Consider the following 20655-nt stretch of genomic DNA (forward strand, 5'->3'; position numbering starts at 1 on the left):
GGTTATGTTGAAGTTTATTTTCAGATATTAACCCATTTAGGCCTGACGTCGAAATAAATAAAAAGTCTTCTGAAAGAATATTATATTCAAAGATTTATGCCGCATTTTTACGATTTTTCAAAAAATAGCAGACCTACAAGCTCATAGCGCGCCACTCGGTGGCGCGCTATGAGCTTGTAGATCTGCTATTTTTCAATAGCTAAAGTATAACATAACGCTTAGTTAAAACACCAAAAGGGGTTCCCGGCTTCCCACCCATAATGGGTTAAAGGGATATTTTACTTTCAAAAATGTTTTGGGTCATTTTTTTCCCGGGTCAGTCTACGTTCAGGCTTTTGGGAGCACCCCGGGACAATTTCTACGTTTCTTGATTGAGTATTTAAATATTTGATATTCATTGTATCAGACATGCCCCCCTTCCCTCCATTTTCAAGTGCCCCCCCCCCCCCCCCCCCCCCCCCCCATTTATTTTTAATTGTATTGGAAAATACAAAAAGAAAATACAATTAAAAAAGGGAAAAAAATTAAAAAAAGTAAACAAAAAAATATGCAACCTCACGTATACTAAGGAGGGCAGTATGAGTCACCAGAACCAAGGACAGGTGTTTTCAATGAATCCTACATGGTTAAAATGGAGTTTGAAGTTACAATGGGTTTGTATAGGAAGGGGGCATGTCTGATAAAATATGTATACTGAATCAAGCAACTTAAAAAGTGTCTGGGGTGCTCCCAAACGTTTGAAAGTGAAATATCCCTTTAACCCATTTTTGGGCGGGAACCCCTTTTGGTGTTAGCATTATGTTATGCTTTAGCTATTGAAAAATAGCAGATCTACAAGCTCATAGCTTGTAGATCTGCTATTTTTGAAAAATCGAAGAACGACTGACATAGAAACATAGCTTTTTCAGAAAACCGTCAGGATGTAGAAGACATTTTTAGAATATGATCTCAGGTCAAAAGGGGATAAAGCAAAAAGTACATGAAAAGTGCAGCAGGCCTAAATGTTCTTTGTAGTGTTGAATGATTTTCAACACCGAACATGTATCTCATAAAAGACCAATATACAGACCAACTTTTTCTTTGGAAAGTTGCTGTTGTGGAGGCAACATGTGTTACCAATTCTTGCTCAGTGCTGCTATCTACTATCCTGTCCTGTGGCCTCGTTTATAAATGGTCTTAAGATCAAATTACATTTTAGGTAACTGCTTACCACACAAATCCACAATGAAGTATTGATTCATAAAACCTTAATTAGATGTGGAAATGATTGTCATCTCTATGTCAGACTAGATGCAAGTTAATTTCCTCCTGGTTATGTTAGGAAGGTACTACTGTGTACATGTAGGCTATGCACAGCATCGTCAATGTGTGTCAATATGTGAACCTTATTTCTGGTACTTTAATATGGGATAAAAGGACTGATATGTCAACATAATTTAGATGTGTATATAGGTATTTAAGGACTCATGTCTATTATAATGTATAAAGTTGTTGTTTGAATTGTTAGATTTGCACTTTTGGTATAAGTTGGCTGAGAACTCATTGTCTGCATGGGTCAGAGGTACTGTCTCTCCTAGGGAGACCATATAATGTGGCACTTCCGGTGTCTCCAGCAGATAGACAACGCTGATGAAGGCTTGAACGCCGAAACGTGTTCGTTGTACTGCTGCTCTGTGGCATACTATGTCAACTGATAAAAGAATAAATTAAAAGTGCCTTAAAACGAGAGTTCCATGAGTGCTGGTTTTCTCTTTGAGAAATGTTCCTGTTATGTTACGTACCCGACCGCGCACCCGGTAAAGATGCTCAAAGTGTTTAAAAGCAACTGGAGTCGTGCGAGCTATTACCTTGATAATATGCACAGCATCGCACAGAGAGCTGATGTGCTCCTTCCTGATATAATGAGCACATTGACTGGCATGTCATCCCTTACAGGTGTGAGGAATGGCATGTCATCCCTTACAGGTGTGAGGAATTAAGCCAAAATCCATCAATGCGCTTTCAGTTAAAGACATGATGAGAGATTCCATAAACTGTGTGGCAGCAAAAATGCAAACATTAACTCAGCCACGGATCTTTTTTTTGTTGTTGGTCTAATTACTTTTTTGCCCATGATGAATTTGTGCCCAAGTCGCTTTCGTTTCTCAAGCATTTCGTTTTTGTGTGTGTTGCTTTTCAGAAGAGGACACGCTGTATTCATGCATACCTGAACCTGTCCAAATAAGGACGTTTTCTATTTACAGCCGATGAAAAGGCACGCATACCATAAGAGAAAACTTTTCATTTCTCTGCAGTTCACTTTCTTTGGTTTTTCATGGTTCAATTATTCACATTTAAAATAATTTGAGATTCAAAAATCCCAGGTGACATAACCATGCTTCTTAATGTGACAGTACGCAATTTCTTTTGGTTAAAGTATGTCGTGGAAAATTAACACATGCACACACACATGCGCGCGCGCGCGGACTCGCACACGCGCGGACACACAAAGCAAAGTTCTTTGTTTACCCAGGGTGAATGGACTAAGCTCGAGATGCTTGTTTACAGCCAGACCCTGCTCATAGAACATTTCATGGTAGGGGTTCAATGCCTTGCTCAAGGACACACACACACACACACACACACACACACACACACACACACACACACACACACACACACACACACACACACACACACACACACACACACACACACACACACACACACACACACACACACACACACACACACACACACACACACACTTCACGGGGTTTCAAAGTTAAGACAACCCACTGAGCATTTTTCAGGCTATTGGACGTCTAAAATACGTCTAAATGGCTAAACGTCTAAAATGGGTTATAACTGGATAGAATATAAACAATATACAGTACTGCAGCAAACCCTAAACTTTAAGGCATTTTGGGGCGGGAACCCCTTTTGGTGTTTTAAACATTATGTTATAATTTAGCTATTGAAAAATAGCAGATCTACAAGCTCGTAGAGCGCCACCGAGTGGCGCGCTACGAGCTTGTAGGTCTGCTATTTTTGAAAAATCGTAAAAAATGTGGCGCAAATCTTTGAATATATATTCTTTCAAAGTGAATGTTTTTAACTTTTAATGGGTTAAGCCAAAAGGAGATAGGGGCTGATTAAGCAATAAAGGACTGAATTGACCATACTACATATTACTGTACATAGGCTAACTACTACTACATACTACTGTATGTCCATGTCTATCAGAATGAATTCAACATTGTATATCGTGACTAATATTAACACTTTTAGTGCTAGCATTTATTGATAAATTATTATGATATAATTCACGCCAGCATTTTCCCTGTTCAGCTCTTATTTTGAAGAGCCAAAACTCCAGAACGGATGTTGTGAACTTATGTTGGGGTGTGTGACGATGCAACATCGTTCCATGTTTGCCACGGGTGCTGCTTTAACATGATGCAGAAGGATTGCATCGTCGGCTCTGGGCCGTGGAATAAACCTTGTTTTGACCAAAAATGCCATCTGGGACCAGGAATAGGAGATACAGGCCATCTGGGACCAGGAATAGGAGATACTGGCCATCTGGGACCAGGAATAGGAGATACAGGCCATCTGGGACCAGGAATAGGAGATACAGGCCATCTGGGACCAGGAATAGGAGATACTGGCCATCTGGGACCAGGAATAGGAGATACTGGCCATCTGGGACCAGGAATAGGAGATACAGGCCCTCTGGGACCAGGAATAGGAGATACAGGCCATCTGGGACCAGGAATAGGAGAAACTGGCCATCTGGGACCAGGAATAGGAGATACTGGCCATCTGGGACCAGGAATAGGAGATACTGGCCATCTGGGACCAGGAATAGGAGATACAGGCCATCTGGGACCAGGAATAGGAGATACTGGCCATCTGGGACCAGGAATAGGAGATACAGGCCATCTGGGACCAGGAATAGGAGATACAGGCCCTCTGGGACCAGGAATAGGAGATACAGGCCATCTGGGACCAGGAATAGGAGATACTGGCCATCGGGGACCAGGAATAGGAGATACTGGCCATCGGGGACCAGGAATAGGAGATACTGGCCACCTGGGACCAGGAATAGGAGATACAGGCCATCTGGGACCAGGAATAGGAGATACTGGCCATCGGGGACCAGGAATAGGAGATACTGGCCATCGGGGACCAGGAATAGGAGATACTGGCCATCTGGGACCAGGAATAGGAGATACAGGCCATCTGGGACCAGGAATAGGAGATACAGGCCATCTGGGACCAGGAATAGGAGATACTGGCCATCTGGGACCAGGAATAGGAGATACTGGCCATCTGGGACCAGGAATAGGAGATACTGGCCATCTGGGACCAGGAATAGGAGATACAGGCCATCTGGGACCAGGAATAGGAGATACTGGCCATCTGGGACCAGGAATAGGAGATACTGGCCATCTGGGACCAGGAATAGGAGATACTGGCCATCTGGGACCAGGAATAGGAGATACTGGCGATTGAAAGAAACAGATGGAATGGGTGATTATGGCCACAGTGATCTTAATGGCGCTTTCCAATCATTAGGCTGGAATTAGACTAATTAGCCATTAGGCTGGAATTAGGCTAATTAGCCATCAGGCTGGAATGCCCCACCCATGCTCACCTATTGGACAAGGGTTAAGCAGGTATAGGCACTAGGGAGAGCACTCCATCACCCCATCTAGTGATGTGTGTGGGGCATCACACCAGCTAGCAACCCGACGCTAACGTGAGTAGCATTATGACTTGATCAATCGAAAGCACTATAAAAGCGCAATTGCCGTAGGGTAGCATGGATTAATTGGCTTTGATTGACGTATATTAATGGCAATGGCGTGAAGTGAGTTAAATGGCTTTAGGTCTCACACACATACGCGCACGCACACACGCTCACACACACGCTCACACACACACACAGGTAAAATTCCAAACATGTTGGTCCAGAAATTTCACGTTTCACGGAGCAGCTCATTAGAATGCATGTGAAAAATAAATGGTCTGCAGCAACATAATTGCATCAATAGTTATATGCTAATTCCTGAAAATAATTGCGGCACAGAAGAGGAAAACATGAAGACAATTCGTCCACGCAATTACGTTGTGTTGTTGACATATACACAGCAAACAAATGCGAATGAGAGTAGCGACAATTTAAATAGCGCTGGATAATCACAGAACTCTAATTAACAAAGGCTTGATTAAGATGCAGCAGCACATGTACTAGTGCATGAGAGAGAGAGAGAAAAAAAGAGATAAAGTCCACAACCAAAACATCAGAATACAGAACAGTCCCATATAGTCTTCTTTCCTTGCGAGTCCTATTCGTGGCAACAGAGAAGGTGGAACACTGACCACACTCCATTGTTTTTGCATGAGTATGCAGGATCTGAGTCTGTGTGCTTGAGGTAGGGAGTCTCTCTCTCGCTCTCACATGCCCAAACGCAAGCTCATAGATACACACTCCCTTTTGCGCGTGCACACACACACACACACACACACACACACACACACACACACACACACACACACACACACACACACACACACACACACACACACACACACACACGCACACGCACACGCACACACGCACGTACGTCACGGTGCAATAATGTTCCCTCAGGCTCAGCAAGAGGCGATCAAGCTAGCTATAGGAAGGAGCCTGTGTGTGGGCAGTGGAGCCTGCAGGTAAACACCTTCTGTCTAAATCCAACCATGCCACTGTTCAACAGTACAGAAACATTCCAATTCACAGCTCAGAAGCAGCTGCTAGAAACATCTGAGGTGATAGTCGACAGGCCCTGAGGAAGAATCCAGTCACAACCAACTCCTCTTCATGGTGAACATTAAGTAGTACAGCGGCAGACACCTCCTCCTCAACAACATCATGGTGAGCAGCAGTACAGCGGCAGACACCTCCTCCTCCTCATGGTGAGCAGCAGTACAGCGGCAGACACCTCCTCCTCCTCATGGTGAGCAGCAGTACAGCGGCAGACACCTCCTCCTCCTCAACATCATGGTGAGCAGCAGTACAGCGGCAGACACCTCCTCCTCCTCAACATCATGGTGAGCAGCAGTACAGCGGCAGACACCTCCTCCTCCTCAACATCATGGTGAGCAGCAGTACAGCTACAGACACCTCCTCCTCAACAACATCATGGTGAGCAGCAGTACAGCGGCAGACACCTCCTCCTCCTCATGGTGAGCAGCAGTACAGCGGCAGACACCTCCTCCTCCTCATGGTGAGCAGCAGTACAGCGGCAGACACCTCCTCCTCCTCATGGTGAGCAGCAGTACAGCGGCAGACACCTCCTCCTCAACAACATCATGGTGAGCAGCAGTACAGCTACAGACACCTCCTCCTCAACATCATGGTGAGCAGCAGTACAGCGGCAGACACCTCCTCCTCCTCAACATCATGGTGAGCAGTAGTACAGCGGCAGACACCTCCTCCTCCTCAACATCATGGTGAGCAGCAGTACAGCTACAGACACCTCCTCCTCCTCAACATCATGGTGAGCAGCAGTACAGCGGCAGACACCTCCTCCTCCTCAACATCATGGTGAGCAGTAGTACAGCGGCAGACACCTCCTCCTCCTCAACATCATGGTGAGCAGCAGTACAGCGGCAGACACCTCCTCCTCCTCAACATCATGGTGAGCAGCAGTACAGCTACAGACACCTCCTCCTCCTCAACATCATGGTGAGCAGCAGTACAGCTACAGACACCTCCTCCTCCTCAACATCATGGTGAGCAGCAGTACAGCGGCAGACACCTCCTCCTCAACAACATCATGGTGAGCAGCAGTACAGCGCCAGACACCTCCTCCTCAACAACATCATGGTGAGCAGCAGTACAGCGGCAGACACCTCCTCCTCAACAACATCATGGTGAGCAGCAGTACAGCGGCAGACACCTCCTCCTCCTCAACATCATGGTGAGCAGCAGTACAGCGGCAGACACCTCCTCCTCAACAACATCATGGTGAGCAGCAGTACAGCGGCAGACACCTCCTCCTCCTCAACATCATGGTGAGCAGCAGTACAGCTACAGACACCTCCTCCTCAACATCATGGTGAGCAGCAGTACAGCGGCAGACACCTCCTCCTCCTCAACATCATGGTGAGCAGCAGTACAGCGGCAGACACCTCCTCCTCCTCAACATCATGGTGAGCAGCAGTACAGCGGCAGACACCTCCTCCTCCTCAACATCATGGTGAGCAGCAGTACAGCGGCAGACACCTCCTCCTCAACATCATGGTGAGCAGCAGTACAGCGGCAGACACCTCCTCCTCAACATCATGGTGAGCAGCAGTACAGCGGCAGACACCTCCTCCTCCTCAACAACATCATGGTGAGCAGCAGTACAGCGGCAGACACCTCCTCCTCAACAACATCATGGTGAGCAGCAGTACAGCGGCAGACACCTCCTCCTCAACATCATGGTGAGCAGCAGTACAGCGGCAGACACCTCCTCCTCAACATCATGGTGAGCAGCAGTACAGCGGCAGACACCTCCTCCTCCTCAACAACATCATGGTGAGCAGCAGTACAGCGGCAGACACCTCCTCCTCAACATCATGGTGAGCAGCAGTACAGCGGCAGACACCTCCTCCTCAACAACATCATGGTGAGCAGCAGTACAGCTACAGACACCTCCTCCTCAACAACATCATGGTGAGCAGCAGTACAGCAGCAGACACCTCCTCCTCAACAACATCATGGTGAGCAGTAGTACAGCTACAGACACCTCCTCCTCAACATCATGGTGAGCAGCAGTACAGCGGCAGACACCTCCTCCTCAACAACATCATGGTGAGCAGCAGTACAGCGGCAGACACCTCCTCCTCCTCAACATCATGGTGAGCAGCAGTACAGCGGCAGACACCTCCTCCTCCTCAACATCATGGTGAGCAGCAGTACAGCGGTAGACACCTCCTCCTCAACAACATCATGGTGAGCAGCAGTACAGCGGCAGACACCTCCTCCTCAACAACATCATGGTGAGCAGCAGTACAGCGGCAGACACCTCCTCCTCTTCATGGTGAGCAGCAGTACAGCGGCAGACACCTCCTCCTCAACAACATCATGGTGAGCAGCAGTACAGCGGCAGACACCTCCTCCTCCTCAACATCATGGTGAGCAGCAGTACAGCGGCAGACACCTCCTCCTCAACAACATCATGGTGAGCAGCAGTACAGCGCCAGACACCTCCTCCTCAACATCATGGTGAGCAGCAGTACAGCGGCAGACACCTCCTCCTCAACATCATGGTGAGCAGCAGTACAGCGCCAGACACCTCCTCCTCAACATCATGGTGAGCAGCAGTACAGCGCCAGACACCTCCTCCTCAACATCATGGTGAGCAGCAGTACAGCGCCAGACACCTCCTCCTCAACATCATGGTGAGCAGCAGTACAGCGCCAGACACCTCCTCCTCAACAACATCATGGTGAGCAGCAGTACAGCGCCAGACACCTCCTCCTCCTCAACATCATGGTGAGCAGCAGTACAGCGCCAGACACCTCCTCCTCAACATCATGGTGAGCAGCAGTACAGCGGCAGACACCTCCTCCTCAACAACATCATGGTGAGCAGCAGTACAGCGCCAGACACCTCCTCCTCAACATCATGGTGAGCAGCAGTACAGCGGCAGACACCTCCTCCTCAACAACATCATGGTGAGCAGCAGTACAGCGCCAGACACCTCCTCCTCAACAACATCATGGTGAGCAGCAGTACAGCGCCAGACACCTCCTCCTCCTCATGGTGAGCAGCAGTACAGCGCCAGACACCTCCTCCTCCTCAACATCATGGTGAGCAGCAGTACAGCGGCAGACACCTCCTCCTCAACAACATCATGGTGAGCAGCAGTACAGCGCCAGACACCTCCTCCTCCTCAACATCATGGTGAGCAGCAGTACAGCGCCAGACACCTCCTCCTCAACAACATCATGGTGAGCAGCAGTACAGCGCCAGACACCTCCTCCTCCTCAACATCATGGTGAGCAGCAGTACAGCGGCAGACACCTCCTCCTCAACAACATCATGGTGAGCAGCAGTACAGCGCCAGACACCTCCTCCTCAACAACATCATGGTGAGCAGCAGTACAGACACCTCCTCCTCAACAACATCATGGTGAGCAGCAGTACAGCGCCAGACACCTCCTCCTCAACAACATCATGGTGAGCAGCAGTACAGCGGCAGACACCTCCTCCTCAACAACATCATGGTGAGCAGCAGTACAGCGCCAGACACCTCCTCCTCAACAACATCATGGTGAGCAGCAGTACAGCGGCAGACACCTCCTCCTCTTCATGGTGAGCAGTAGTACAGCAGTAGACACCTCCTCCTCAACAACATCCTCTGTGCACTAATGTCTCCTTAGCCATTAGCTGCAGATCAAGTATGCAAAGCGGACCAATCGTTCTAATGAAACGAGGCAGGGGTGGGGGTGAGGGGAGCGGCAACAGAATCCCGTTGGGGGGCGAATAGGTCGCAATTCCCAATGTCGCAAGTCAGTCAAAGATGCACCTCGTCCTGGTTGTCCCCGGATGGAGACTGTCTGCACCCTGGATGCTGCGGGCCGGGCCAGGCTGAGCAGTGGCATCCCAGGGTACCCGTGGAGACTGCCTGGAGCCCACACACACACACACTGCCTCTCTCTCTCTCTCTCCCTCTGTGTTCTTCTCTCCTCTCCATCCCACCCTGCGCTCAGCTGCCTCAGACGCAACTGACTCCTGAGGAAATCCTCCCACGACAGGAAACGATGCCCGCTCTGGTGGTGACGGGCAGAAAGATCTCACAAAGCGGGCATCAAAGAAAAGAACACAGAGAAAATCGCCATCGCTCCACCCACTCGCCCTTTCGTTCGCCTTTGTTTTTTTGATTTTTTTTGTTTTGTCTGTTAACTTATTTAGTTTCGCAGTTGTTTTACAGAATTAGCATCTGCTACTGATCCTTTGTAGACGGATTTATATGCCCCCCTAAGCATGTCTCCCATACTGCCCGTCTCCTCCCTTTAGCTGTCTCCTTATCCCCCATCAGTCTGCCAGACAAGTTTCTCCCACCCAGTTCTAGTACCCAGCCAGCAACCCCCTTTTGTGAGTGCGCGTGTTTAGAATGGGTCTGGTGTGTGGAGTGTGGCGCATGGCATGCCAGCTTGGAGAGGAGGAGAGAAGAGAAGGAGGGGGGAAAAAAATCTCCTCTTTGTAAGTTATGGGAACACTATGAGACAGATGCAGGCGCTCATAAATTATACGCTTCATTTGCATATCCCTGGCATAAGACATTATGCAAATATCGGCCAATTTGCATAATGGATTCCTCTTGTTGCCTCCATTGCCCAGGTTTTCTCCTTTTTATTTAATAATGAAAAAAACAAAAGGTTTTTCAAACGGAGGACAGAGCAGCACGTCCAAGCCCTGTGGAGCACCACCACAACACCACCACACTATAGCCTCAGAGACTATGAGGGACACCCAAACACATACAAAGAGAGATTTAGCATTCAAATCATTACCAATTAACCCATTTAGGCCTGACATCGAAATTAAAAAAATGTCTTCAAAAACCTGCCATGGTTTTCTGAAAAACCTTATGTTTCTGTATCAGTGGTTCTCAATATTTCATGTCAAGGACCCCAAAAATCTGTAATTGGCCGCCGACACCCCATCTTAAAATATGTTGTTCCAGGGACCTCCCCCCAGAAGCAAACATTCGAGTTAAAAACGTTCACTCTGAAAGAATATATATATTCAAAGATTTGCACCACATTTTCACGATTTTTCAAAAATAGCAGATCCACAAGCTCGTATGAGCTTGTAGATCTGCTATTTTTCAATAGCTAAAGTATAACATAATGCTTAGTTAAAACACCAAAAGGGGTTCCCGCCCAGAATGGTTTAAACCCCTGAATAAATGGTGAACATAGTGAGTGGAGATATGGACATTCATAGGACACGTTATACGAGTGCAATAGGGTGAGCAGTGTGTACAATAGAGTGAGTATGTTTCTCTGTTAGAGTCTATTCTACCTTGACTATCACAGTAAGCAGCAGCACTGCTAATTAGCGGCAGTGAGTGTATACTCGTCAGCGGGTGGATGGGGTGGGGGTTATTAAATAATTAAAAGCACTTCTGTCTCTTGCTTTTAACCTCATCAGCCCCATCGCGAGCGACCTAAAAAAAAAGAAGCTTGGGATGGGAAAAAAAGCGCCGTGGCCAAGATAATTACTTAATCAAATATGACAGACACAGATAATCCAAACGCAGCACTCGGCAAGATGTCCGGAAAACACTAATGACGAAAGAGAAAAGATAATTATTGGTGCAAACGATGCACTCAAAACAGAGCAGCTATATTTACCACTGCATTTGTTACATCGCTAATCCACATCTCACAAACAAGAACCACAAAACATGATCAGGACTGCTGCTAAAAGGATTTGTGTATATGATAGTTTGATGCGATGATGTGTATAGTTTAGAGGCACAGTGAGAGAGAGAGAGAGAGAGAGAGAGAGAGAGAGAGACAGAGAGAGAAAGAGAAGGAATGTGAGTGTAGAGAAGTAGAGAAGTGACATTGAGGAAGGAAGACGTGAAAATAGAAATAAGGACAATAGGTGGTTTGCTGGAGGATTTTGATTATATATAACAAAATGCCATTGCAGCATACTGCAACATACTGCATACTTGCAGCCAGCAAAAACGTCAATTGCGATCAGCCTATAGTCCAATAAGCAGCCTAAGATCTTTCCCACTGTACAGTGGGGTAGTGGCACCGCTCACTCGGCAGCACTACACCACTGCTACTGGCTGCACGGCTACAGGCTCTCTCCTCCCTCCACCAGCGCCAATGTGGGAGCTAGGGCAAAGCAGAGGCTCAGCCAGTGCCAGGCAGAGAGTGTGCGTGCGCGGCGGGGCGCAACTCAGCTAGCGAAGGCTATGGGAAACGTTAAGCGTAATTCATCAGCTTTATAGAATCAATTAACCTATGTGTTAATTAATGTCAAGCCCATAGAACAAAAGGGGGTGTTAGAGGGAGGAGGGGGGGGGGCGGCATTGTGGGTGTGGAAGGAAAGCCAGGCAAGGAGGAGGTTGGGTAGGAGAGGATACAGAGAGGGGATGGGCAAACACGCAGCAAATGCGGTTGATGGCAGAGAGTTGGCACAGTGCCCATCCATTCAGTGGTAGCGCCACGGCGGACGTGCGTTGGCTCGCGGGGGCAGGTGGTTAGATTTACCCGGGGAGGCGACGGATCCCGCCGTCATTTGGTTAGTGCCGCGCCAGGGTGGGGCAGATTTATTTTTTGTTTTTGAGGAGCGGGTGGCAAATTCTCGGACGAAAACGCAAGTCCAATTGATGACTGGCGGCCATTGAAGCCCAACGCCATCGTGGAAGACACTGGAACATCTGCTGACCAAAAGTGTACGAGAGACCTGAAAAGTACTTATGGTGGAATTTGGGGAGAATTGATGGCAAGTTGGACAGATGGGTTGGTTCGTCAGCCATGTTGGGATATGGATATCCGCCAGGAAACAAGTAACATATTTTACCAAAGAAAGATGGAGGAAAGCGGGGGATCGCAAAGTGATGGATGCCAAGCAAAGGAGGAGGAAGTGGGGGCTCTGCCACATGGGACTGATGGAGGGAGTGCTAATCATTAAATGAAAACAAGAGAAACTTGGGAGCTGTTGTGTTTTTCTAGAGATAACTGGGGGGTGTGGCGGTGGCACAAAAGGAAGCACCTCCCACTCACTCTCTCTCACTCTCTCTCTCTCTCTCTCTCTCTAACCAGTTGAGGCACAAGTCCCTGTGCCAGGCAGCCAGCTAGGCAGTAGACGCCATGCCAACTCATTCATGGGCAGTCAAGGCTGTACCCTTGGAGGATATCGGCGATTGATGTCACATGCGATTTCAGAGGTGGCGTTCAACGAGTTGGGGCAAAAGTAATAATTTTGGAGGATGCCCAAGGAGCCACGCATGTTCAAGATGTGTGCCAACGGGAACACATTGGCATCTGGCATGGGATAATGGCGAAGGACGAGGAATATTGTAGACAACTGATCCACATCTACACAATCGGATACCAGTGATGGGACACTTGGCATTCATAAAATGCAAAAAGAAAAAGAAAAAAACAGGACGATCCAGCGCAATAAACGACAAATTGGAACAACAAAAGTTTGCTCCGTTAATTAGTGCGACAGGCTCGATAAAGGGAACGAGACAAATTACCCAGACGAAAAAAAATCTGTGAAGGAAGAAAAAAGAAAACAACTACAAAAACAACAAGACAAATCAAGACAAAAGCGGCGAGCTGTTCAATTGGAAGGGGAGTGTGTGAAGCGGGTGCCTCTTTTTGTGCCAACCCCCCCCCCCCCCCCCCCACCCCCTTTACCACGCCATGTTCCCCAATGTAAAACATCATCCCTCACTGCGTTGGCTGGCAGCCACGTTGGTGAGCAAAGGTCTACCATCCATAGGCACTGCTGCCTAGGATGCCACCAATCTGCCAATCGCCTGCCTGCCTGTGACAGGAGGAGGAGGGAGGAATAATGGACCTGAGGGACTGTGTGCCAAGAGCTCCACAGCAGCTGTTTACAATGACCAACACAAAAAGAAAAACTGCCAACACGAGGATGCATACTAATGAACTAACACAACAAATTAGAATCAGCAGACAGACGGGAATAAATTAACTCTTTTTGCTTGAATTGGAACTTGTTTTGAACATTAATCACATATCTAAGCACTGGAGGAAAACTGTCAATTTACTGGTCGCCTTTTTTTTTTCCTGTGATGGGAGTGACTTCTTGGCAACGAAACAGAGACAAACTGTGATTATGAGATTCTACTTCAGCAACAACAAACAACAAGAAAAGCTATGGCGGCCGAGCGAGACAAGAGATTTATCTACATGCAGAACACTGGACTTAACCCATTTTGGGCAGGAACCCCTTTTTGGTGTTAGCATTATGCTATGCTTTAGCTATTGAAAAATAGCAGATCTGCAAGCTCATAGCGCGCCACCGAGTGGCGCGCTACGAGCTTGTAGGTCTGCTATTTTTGAAAAATCGAAGAACGACTGACATAGAAACGTAGCTTTTTCAGAAAACTGTCAGGATGTAGAAGACATTTTTATAATCTGATCTCAGGTCAGAATGGGCTAAGAGAACCTGGCGGGGGGGGGGGGGGGGGGGGGGGGGTTGTTGGTGGCACAGGCACAACAACAGACTCCCAGTGGATGGGGCACAAGGCAATGGGACAGGAACACAGTACCAATGACAGTGGGGAGGAGGTCCTCCCTGCTAGTCTGCCTCTAAGGTTGGAGTAGGGGGCCGTGGGAACCATTTGAAACCTCCCCTCCCACTCACCCTCTCATCAATCCACGCCCGCAATACTTTTTTTCGCCACCTTCTTGCCAACCAACCGGCAAAATTAAACAAACTCCACCCTTTCAACAGCACCAACAGCACCGACCCCCCTCCACCCCCCTCCACCCCCCACACAACTATGAGGAAAAGATGCAACACTGAATTTACCAACTGGTTTGGGTTGCGAGACGGGGTGTTTTCTGGGTCCGGGAAAACATCGTGGTGACTTCTGCGAGGTCCACTAACATCGGGCACAGAGCCAAGGATGGGCATCACTGCAAAGACACAGAATGAAGGGGCTTCGTTAAGTTCGCTTTCATTTATTATGCACAGGGATATTTTCAAACAATAATTAACAAGGGAAGGAAATCATCAGCCACTGGCATCCAGCACTTGCTATTCTAATTGCTATTTTTGTTTTTAATTTCGCTCCTTTGGATTTGTGTTGGACAAGGGGGGGCATGGTTGGTTGTGGAATATGAATAATTGAAGAAGTCATCCAAAGGGAGGGATTATAAGATCTTTGTGCTCCCTCTACCCTACCTTGGCATGCACTGCCAAGATGTCAGAGTGTGACTCTGCCACCACTGAGGAAGGGCTGTGTTGGTTGAATGGTGGCATCTTTTTGGGCACCTTGAAGGCGATCGCTAATTACGCGATCACAGGAAAAACAATTAACGATTTAATTCGCAATTCTTGGGTTCTTTTTTTTTTGCCCGCCCCGTCACCCTTTTTGGGCGAAACGCATCATGAGGATATTATAATCTTTATTATAATCTTTCGGAGCTAATGAGATTCGGATGATCAACCGTTTTAATTCCACGGGGGATGTTAATTGTGCCACGTCTTCATTAAACAAAATGGATTACAAATACAGAGGGCTTTGCCAGAGAGAGCAGAAAGAAGGGACTGGGGGTGGAGTGTGTGTGAGAGAACGCAAGGGGTACATTTTCTTCCTTCGTTATATGCCAGTATTCAAATAATGTCACAGTACTCACAAACAAGCAGAGAAAAGCTCCTGCATTGCTAGTGTTCAAGTGCTCCCTCCTGGAAAACCTGCAGGTCTCTTTCCTCTCCTGCCTGCTTACAGCATCAACCCTCACATACGAAGACATCTGCCTTCCCTCCTTCTGGATCTTACAAAACTGGAGCTAAGAAGCGCCCTGTCTGGAATCTAATTTCTCCCCAATTGGATATTATTGGTGATATTCAAATCATTAGCGCTCGCACATTAGTGGCGCTGGGCTTTATTAGCGCGGCGGTGTGTTGGTGTCTGGCCGAAGCGGAATGGAGAGGAGACAACAGACTACTGTGGCGAGCTCTGGCTAATGTCCTCTGTGCTTAATCATCCTACTGCAGAATGGTTTTATGCATATTTCATTTGCATATCATTAAATCGCTACGGCATACTGGCGACTGGCAGCGGAGAGCGAGGGAGTGGAAATGGAGGATCACAACGTGTTCCAAAAAAAGGAAAAGCGATTATGCGATGGCAATCTTAAAAGCCGTGTGCCTTTCTGGCAACTTGCCAATTTGTTTAATTCGACGTTAATTAAAAAGAAAGTGTGCGCGCTCAACCTTTTTAGACATGGATTAATTGCGCACCTTACAGCCTGTGCAAGGACAGTTTATGTGTGTGTCCATTGTAGAACAACGGGATGTATACTGAATTCTAAAGTATTATGGGATGTATTAAAAAAAAACATCTTTATCATTTATGTACTTTTTCACAGAAATTAGCTTCTTTTTTTTTACTTCTTTCAATTGCGGCCGAAAAACTGAAGTAATTGATACAAAACTATAATTGGACAATTACATGTCATTTGGTGTAGGCTACTAGCTGGTGTAATGGTTTTAGGTGGCATCGGGCATGAGCAAGAAGACAGGATACAGGTTAAGGGACCAGGATAAGATGGCACTGGGACCTGGCAACAAGGATGAGGGCGGGGGTGGGGGGGGGGGGGGGGATTGTTCTGGCATAGGAGAAGGATAAGAACCGGAATCAGAACCAACATGTTTTTGGGCAGATGGCCCAGGTTGACAGGGTTAAACGAAAAGTACAGTCACACATATATTTAAATAGTACGTGTTTAAATATGGCTTTCTGTCATTGCCCTTTGCCCCCCCCCCCCCCCCCAGACACCTCTCCCAACACAGAGACACAACCCCTCAAACTCTGACCTCAGGGCTAATTTGCCTGTCTGTTAATTAGTTCACTATCCCTGACTTTGACAGCACTAAATCACTGAAGGTAATTAGCGTACTGCCTATTGACCATTTATATTACTGAGATTGCCCGTCTTCTTCTGTTTGAGGGGACACAAGAACATTAGTCCCACGCACGCACGTGTGCACACACACACACACACACACACACACACACACACACACACACACACACACACACACACACACACACACACACACACACACACACACACACACACACACACACACACACACACACACACACACACACACACACACACACACACACACACACTTAGTAATAAGCTCAAATAATATACTTTTACAACATTATATGAATATATATTGATGCTTCTAGATTGAAGATTCACAAAAAAAGTAATGTGTAAATGTGGGTATATAGACATAATTAATTGCAAGACACCCTCTGTGCTCTGTTGAGGCCAATTAGAGTTCCAATCGATGGCTCTGTCCTGCTTTACCATCCATCTAATTTCAACAGAATACAATTGCCACAGTATTGCAGGTGACCATTAAAAGGGCTATGTAGTTCTAAAACAAAATGCTTCTCATTGATAAAGAATAAATACAATTATTAAACTTTTCAAATGTAGCTAAAAAAAAAAAAAACAATAGTTATGCATAAAACAATCTCTCTGATTTAAAGAGCGTGGAGAAAAATATAATTTCTAGGTAAAATGATGCGCCATGCCGTCTGCCGCTTCTAATGCGGATCCCCGTTCCTCCAGACTTGCTAAATCAATTCAACCCCCCACGCAAGGCAAATCCCCCCAAGCCACGCACAGAATATTCAAATGAAGTGAGCTTCACGCCCCACACAATTAGGCATGTTTAGTAATTTGAGTAATGAGTGCCGGAGGGGTGGCGAGGAGGAGGAGGGGCAGTGCAGTTGGGTGAACAGGCTGGCAGAGGGAAGCCCAGTGCTGTGGGTGGGTATATCAGCCTGGCGCTTTGTAACCATGGCACATGCAGATGTCGCTGTAGTTCTTCCAAAAGCTTCCAACCATCCGAGGTGGGAGGGAGGTATAACGAGGACCTCGTTTGGCATCACGCACCTGCTTTTAAGGAGCTGTGTCAATATGCAGGGCTGGAGGAGTGTGGGAACACGCCTGGCTGCTGGTGGGGGGGGGGGGGGAGGAGTTGAAATGGGTGAGGTTGGGGGAGATCCCTCGCAGCGTGGAGGAATGTGTGGACGTAAATAACAGCAGCGAAACACAGGCGAGGTAAAGCGAACACCGATAGGGTGTCTGTGTGCTCCCACGGAAGTCACATGATGTACACATTATGCAGAGTGCTCCCATTAATATGCATAAGGGGCCGCTTTATATTATGCAGTATACGGTGCAAGGTAATATTGCTAGGCTGTTCTGTCGTGCTCTGGTTACGGTCTGGGAATGTTATCTCTCTTTGAACAAACACAGCCCTCATTTCCTCGTTCTCCTATCAAAATGTTCAATTATCGATCGCGTCTGTATAATCTGTATAGTGCTCCATTGGAAAGGTAACAGAGATACTGAGGTGATGAGTTTCACCATATCGACAGGGAGTGAAATTGACAGCATTACGTCATGCATTGCCAAGGTGATATAGTCCAGATAGTATATGCAAGTAATTTAATCAAAACCTGACAAAGTATACTTTTACTATGGGTGGATTCCACCCCTGGAGTCACATTCCTTACCCCAGAAATGGTAGTGTCATGCTCTGAACTGAATGACAGTATAAAATGGCAAATATTCGAAATCATTTTGAAACAAGTTTGAAACAAATGATGCAGCAGATCCTCAGGGCTAATAGCCAATGGGCCAGTGACAACCATTTCTATTTCCATTAAAGGACCATTTCAGGAGTCTTTGGAACATATCAATTAGCAGATGCAAAATATTCTATTTGGAACATTTTTACCCATCATCATTTCTAAACATAGGTTTGATTTATGCTACTGTTTGCTAATATAAACAAGCCATTACAGCCCATAAATATGCATAAAAAGTCAAGACAAAACCTGAAACAAAACAAGTAACAAAGTTTTCAGAAGGTTTTTAGAGATGCACTGTTTCCTGGTATCAGATCAGGTAAAGTGCTATAACTGCTTCAAATAAGTCATACACAATTACAAGCTCTCCAAATACACCTCTCCCCCCCCCCCAATAATGCATATCCAAAGAAATTAGGCTATTGGTTTTCTATTGTAATAGTGTGCTGCTTTTGGCCTTATCTGCCAACTCAGCTGATAACCTTCTGTGCCTCCCCCCCACGTCTGTCCGACTAATGAGGCCGCTTTAGACCGAGCTGAGGCACTGTAACCTCATGCATCAGCTTTAGACCGAGCTGAGGCACTGTAACCTCATGCATCAGCTTTAGACCGAGCTGAGGCACTGTAACCTCACCTATGCATCAGCTTTAGACCGAGCTGAGGCACTGTAACCTCCCCTATGCATCAGCTTTAGACCGAGCTGAGGCACTGTAACCTCACCTATGCATCAGCTTTAGACCGAGCTGAGGCACTGTAACCTCACCTATGCATCAGCTTTAGACCGAGCTGAGGCACTGTAACCTCACCTACTGTATGCATCAGCTTTAGACCGAGCTGAGGCACTGTAACCTCACCTATGCATCAGCTCAGCTCCGATGCATCACCTCGTGGCCTTTCACACAGACAGGGCACTGGCAATAGGGAACACACTCCTACAGTTAAATCCGCACACCTCTGAGTGTGAGTGTGCGTGCACGTGCGTGCACTGCCCTGGCCCAGCTGAGAAGCACTGTCTGCTATCTCTTTAATCACTGCCCAGTGCTGCGTCCGCTGATTAATTGGTTCCTGGTAATCAGATTATTATTAATATGCAGTCACAGAATGGGTCAAGGTGACCTGCTCCTACTAACCAGGCTGTGAAGGTCAACTGTCAATCAACCCACCTACAGAATATGATAATGTGCCGTTAAAGCCAGCATGAGGGTGTCATTATAGCAGCAGCAGGAAATGGCTGACGGAACTGTCATAACCACAGCAGTGCAACACAGTGGGTTGATGCTGGAGGGCGGTCCCTCCTGAAGGCAAGAAAATGAGAAATAATGTCCAAGATATTTAATATTTACTTGTACTGTAGTTAATGAAACCACCTGGGGAACGTGGAACATGAACCTCGGACAAGGTCAAATGAAAGGTGAGCAGGTCATTCTTGAGAGGGATAAGACCCCCGGCGCAAATCGAAGTGGTCTTCATGACCCTTGAAGAGGTTTATTTCTAAACAATGCTCATCATTCATTGTCTTGCTTATTACATGCAGGGCTACTTAATAAAGCAAATAATAAATTGACATAAAATGTAATTAACGGTTAAGAAGAAGAAGTTACGGTGAAGAAAGATAGGCTATACAATTTCTATTCTAGCTATAGGGGCATCCAGTGCAACAGATCAGCTCGCTAAAGACCGGGTAGGAAGCGTTGAAAAAAAAGTATGAATCAATATTCTGGTTCTATATTAGGGTAGGTAGGTACCCTCACAAAAAAACATGCAGTAATCCTGGTCTCTAAACTACCTCCCCCTGGCCAGCCTGATGGAGGGGGAAAGGAACTGGTCGGAATAACGTGTTCCTTCCACGCACTACGTCTGGCCGGGGAACCCCCCCCCTGTAAGGTGAAAAGAAGCAGCTTGGACTCCCCATGCATAGAAGGAAGCATGAGGTCAGTCCGCTGCCCCCCAGGTGGCAGAGGAAGGGTAGCGCACAGAATTACATTAGATAATTGACACTGGGTGAAAAAATGGGTTGCAAAATTGTGGGATAAAAATTAAAAATGTATATATATATTCTGATACTGCATTGCCCATTTCTCGCCTCAAATGTTTTCAAAAACATTCTTTAAAGATGGAATGCCACAATTTTTGTATTTTTCATGTGTCTATGAGGTGACAGTACTTCATTAGACACCCTGGAGTCGTTTTTATGTGCAATGCATGGTGTATTAACTTTGTATTTAGGGTTTCTTCCTGGAGGCTGAACCCTTGACAGTCAAACGGGCCAATGAAA

General features: G+C 46.9%; 1 protein-coding gene across 4 annotated transcripts in view; it reads right to left on the minus strand.

The window, feature by feature from the left end:
* Positions 1-20655, minus strand: part of LOC306920130 (uncharacterized protein) — a 173431-nt gene that overhangs the window by 105614 nt on the left and 47162 nt on the right. For all 4 annotated transcript variants that reach the window (XR_013789618.1, XR_013789619.1, XM_079496758.1 and 1 more), the window contains exon 4: positions 14564-14670. Coding sequence is in view for 2 of the 4 variants with exons in the window: in XM_079496758.1 (XP_079352884.1) it covers positions 14564-14643 (80 nt within the window). In the remaining 2 variants the exon portion in view is untranslated. The remainder of the gene's footprint in view (positions 1-14563; positions 14671-20655) is intronic.

This window comes from Electrona antarctica, assembly GCF_951216825.1.
Source record: "Electrona antarctica genome assembly, chromosome: 3".
Classification (NCBI taxonomy): domain Eukaryota; kingdom Metazoa; phylum Chordata; class Actinopteri; order Myctophiformes; family Myctophidae; genus Electrona; species Electrona antarctica.